Source organism: Eimeria necatrix, genomic scaffold (assembly GCF_000499385.1).
Source record: "Eimeria necatrix Houghton genomic scaffold, Enh_scaff28, whole genome shotgun sequence".
In the NCBI taxonomy this organism is placed as follows: Eukaryota; Apicomplexa; class Conoidasida; order Eucoccidiorida; family Eimeriidae; genus Eimeria; species Eimeria necatrix.
The window spans coordinates 158,473-162,685 of NW_013653353.1; the positions used below are offsets into that span (position 1 = coordinate 158,473).

At 49.4% G+C, this 4,213-nt stretch overlaps 1 protein-coding gene across 1 annotated transcript; it reads left to right on the forward strand.

Moving 5' to 3' along the window:
- Nucleotides 1-1,489: 1,489 nt before the first annotated feature.
- ENH_00039570 (hypothetical protein, conserved) lies at nucleotides 1,490-3,936 on the forward strand (the record flags this gene model as incomplete). The annotated part of the gene is made up of 7 exons (XM_013580592.1): nucleotides 1,490-1,695; nucleotides 1,867-1,972; nucleotides 2,176-2,268; nucleotides 2,551-2,722; nucleotides 2,896-2,979; nucleotides 3,160-3,683; nucleotides 3,799-3,936. 7 exons carry the CDS (start codon nucleotides 1,490-1,492, stop codon nucleotides 3,934-3,936), a joined length of 1,323 nt encoding a protein of 440 aa, XP_013436046.1.
- Between the last annotated feature and the right edge of the window lie 277 nt (nucleotides 3,937-4,213).

Below are 4,213 nucleotides of genomic sequence, written 5' to 3' on the forward strand. Positions count from 1 at the left end.
GTGCAGTCGACACTTCATGGGGCGGAAGCCGGCCATCGTTTTCCATTCCTTACCAGGTGCTTCACTAAAGCATATTTTCCTATGTGCCAATACTTCCTATCTAATGCTGGCTTTTGCGTGCTCCATTTGCATCAAAACAATGTTGTCCTTCTGCACGCTCTTCGTTAGTCGTTCCAAACGCACATGCCGACATGCTTTACTTGCATATTGGCTTACGCGGTTTCAGGTTTGGTTCCTCTCCAGAAGTTAATGCAACTGCTCAGCAACGAGTACAGCATCACGCGCCTGAACGGGGCTCACAGCAGCAAACGCTCCAGCATGAAGTCAGCATAGTCTCAAGCAGCCCGGTTGCCTCATGCTTCGAAGGCCAACATATGCCATTTCCCCTTTTTGACTCCCGGGCAGCTGCGGCAAGCGCTGCGTCATGTTGCACTAACGCAGCAACGGCAGACGCTGCAAGCCCAACTAGGTGGGCACGCAAAATCATGGTAAGCAGCAGCGGCAAAGGACGTAACGGCATTGATAATATTCAACGCCGCAGTGGGTCATTAGTGCAGCGAGAAAAGAGCAGCGGGGCATTGCGAGCGAACAGCGAAATTGAAGCTCTTTCGCAGTGGCAGGAAGATGCGAGTTCTTCCACAGCGAATACAGCTGCAGCACAAGCTACACAACGAAGCAAAAATCACGAAGCAACAAAAGCTATTGGTTGCACTGCCTCCCCCAGAGCTATTGATACCTTCGCAAAGCAATCGCAGTGCAGCAGCACCTCAGCACCTCGCAGCCGAATGTACCCCTCGGCGCGACGCCACGAGCAGGCGAATTCGTGCGACACATCTACTGAAGGTCACCCTTGCGCAAACCACGGCATCCAGTCCAGCGAATTTCAAGAAGACAACGTGGTATCGGCACAAGCTTCAGGAACGTCAGGAAGTACTGAACCACCCGTAAGGGGAAGAAACACGTTCGTCGGCTTCCGCTGCATCTGAAGCTTGAGGAGGCAGCGTTTTTTTAGACTTTTGCTAATGCCTCTAGCGCCTTTTGTCACACAAAACCTATGCCTGTAACTGCGCTGCCAACACTTTTTTTCTCTCTCGTGGCGCCGGGTGTGAGTACCTATTCTGTGCCTTTAGGGAAGCCAAGGCACTTCGGGCATCAACAAGGTTACATGGAGTCACGAGGAGCGTTGGGAAGATGATTCATTTCCCCAAACACCACTACATATGGGCCTTGATGCCTCTACGCAACGTCAGGAGGCACGGCTAGCCCTTATGCAGCACTGTTTGCTTGCTGCTGAATTGTTCATTTTCAACATCGGCCACATGGCCAAGACTTATCGTTGTATCTGAGTGTGAAGCGGAGGTCAAACAGAAACTTCATGAGTCTCTGAGCTTGATTTGAGAAGCATTTCCCCCCTGAAACGCCTCGCACTCCAGGTCTGTGCTCCCCCATGATTGCAGCTGTAGAGGACAACGCTGAGCAGTTTGAACAGATGGCGGAGCCGATCATAAAACTATTGGTTGCAAAAAGCGTTGAGCAGGCTGTGGAAGAAGCCAGACAAGAGCATCAGCTACTTGTGCTTCACATGCGAAAGCGAGAGCTGATTCGGCACCAAGAGGAAGAGCTGCGTGAGCTGGAACGAGAAGAAGCACGTAGGCATCTTTTGGCTCAGCAGGCCATGCGAGGCCAGTTGATCGTGTGAGTCAATGCTTAAAAGTTTACTCAAAAAAGGCGTTTACGCTAATTGGGAAAGTTTCCACTAAACTACTGCAGATCCTTTGCGCGCGTCATTAAGTCACAGGGTGGAGAGACAAACGACGCATAACTGCCGAATGTTCCTAGTGTGACGGTCACGCGTTTTGCTGGCAGGAAAGAACATGAAAGACGGCTATGGCGAAGGCTGTGGGTAGCGCACATCGGGACGGCTGCTCTGGGTAGTGGCCTCCTCAACAAAACTTTAGACCGTCTGGACCAGGTATCAATTGTTTTTCTGGTGGAAGACGGTAATAATCATGCGAGCTCCCCAATGCTGTCTCCATTTTGTTACTACAACGAGCTTGAGCGGACCCAAACGTGACCTCACTGAAAGTGCCTGACTTCCACAGCCTCACTAAATCCTAATATTCATCCTCGCCTCACGTTGTTCATGCATGTCAGATTGCTGCTTTGTTATCACAGGAACAGTTTTTCCTATCCACGAGGGACATTGCTGTTGGCGAATTTTTGTCGGAAGTCGCTGCGGCAGCTTCTCATGAAATAAAGAAACGAAACGTGGGGAGAGCCATAGGCTCCCTGCCTTATGCAATATGAGCAGATGCGAAGCCATACGACTGTGTTGAGTGCCCGTACTTGGAACACTCGCATTTTTATCCTCCATAGTAACCGCTTCTGGGAAGGCGGCTAAATCTACAAGCGCAACCAAGGCTTTAACTGAACATTGGGGACAGTACTCGAGGTCTAGAGTGGCTTATTTCACGTTCATGCTGCTTTCAGAAATCTTATTACGTTGCAGGCGATAGCTCTTTCAGTTTACTAGACTGTGCGCGGCCTCAGGAAATTAGTGAGGAGCTAGTAAAGCGATGGTCGAACAATGAAGCCTTGCAAATGGCATGCCGGCGGCAGCAAGAACTGTTGCTCTGGCGTCAGCACTTGAGCATGAGGGAAAAGCTTAAAAGAAGAAGAGATCTGCAGCGTGGTGTTGTGCACATATTTGTCACTTCCGCAGGTAAGCACAACATGCTGATTCAGGGCTTCCGCGATGGCGAAAAGCCTTGCAGTAAAATATTTCAGACAGGCTAGCAACTCCGTCCCAAACAACCCTTGTAGGACTGCTTTAAATGCATTTTGCAAGCGGAGACGAATCTTCCCCACAAACACAATGTGCTTGTCCCTGCACAGAGCTTGAACGTGCTGCCAAGTTGGGGTCGTCAGGCAGGAAGTCCACAAAGATTCTGAAACGAGAATCCTTTGAATCACCAAACAGTGAGGCTTAAAGAAAAGCCTTGTTCCAACCTATGCACGCCGAATGTCTCGTCAGCTCTAGGTGACTGGTAGATCAGACGGAAACGGAGAAAAAGGTGTGAGCCGCGAAAGGATGCGCGTTCCAGGCGCACTCTGAGCTTCTTGCAGCGATGGCCGCAGACTTCTGTGCATTCTCTGCAGGTTTTGAAACGTTGAACCTAGCCTTGCCTTCCTCTCAAGAAGCCGTGCAGTTTGACGATGCCGCTGAATTACTGCAAAAAGCGCAAGCCACTGTGAAGGCTGCAGCTGACCTTGTTCAACTTAGCCTGCCTAGTGATTACGTCCGACGAGAAAGACTTAACCGTGGGCAGACCCTTAAATCGGAGGCAAAACGGCTGACAGAAGCATTCGAAGAGCAACACAGGCATTTATGGAGTGCACGGAAAAACAAACTAGCCTCCGCAGCAGACAAGGAATGCACAAACGTAGAAAACACCCAGGGAGATAACGAACTCGGCAGCTCGGCAGCCTGTTCCGCCATGATATGTATCGGCCCCTTCAAGGTGATACGAAATCAGATTGTGCCTGGGCTTTCAAAGAGCTTTATTGATATGGAAGAGCTACAGAAGGAAGTGCAAAGAAGAATGTGTAACTGCTTCAGCAACATGGCAGGGATAATTCGAAGTTCACAAGTCGCCTTCGAAGCAAAGGGACAAAAAATAATGGTGCATTTGCTGATACACTGTATTGTCATGTAATAGTTGTCAAGACCGTGTCAACTATGGATCGCAGCTTCCAAACTCTCCTTGCTAAGCTGTCTGTGCGTCCATGTTTACTCAGAAAGTCCAAACCTTGCTAAATTACGAATTCGGGGATCTGCGCATTCGGCTGGAAAGAAAAATAACATTTGCTGACCCGAGTGATGAGACCGAAAGCGAGCTTGCGAGTGAAGAGTCTAGAGAACGCGAAGGCAACTAGAAATGATTTTCTCTAGTGTCCACATTTCCTTTTGCAAAGCAAATATGGTATTTGCCTTATTGTGTTCATGACCTGATGTGAGCGCCTCTCTTACTACTACGCGGGCCGGGTGGTGTGAGCAAGACAATGCCAATACGCGAAAAGAAAGTTTAATGATAATTTACTACAGTGCTTTAACGGCGTCCACATGCAATCGTCTCTCTACCAAACAAACAGACCCTAGTAATACGCTCGAGACAGCAGACTGCAGCTTTTTCTGGCTGCACGCTCTAGCAAA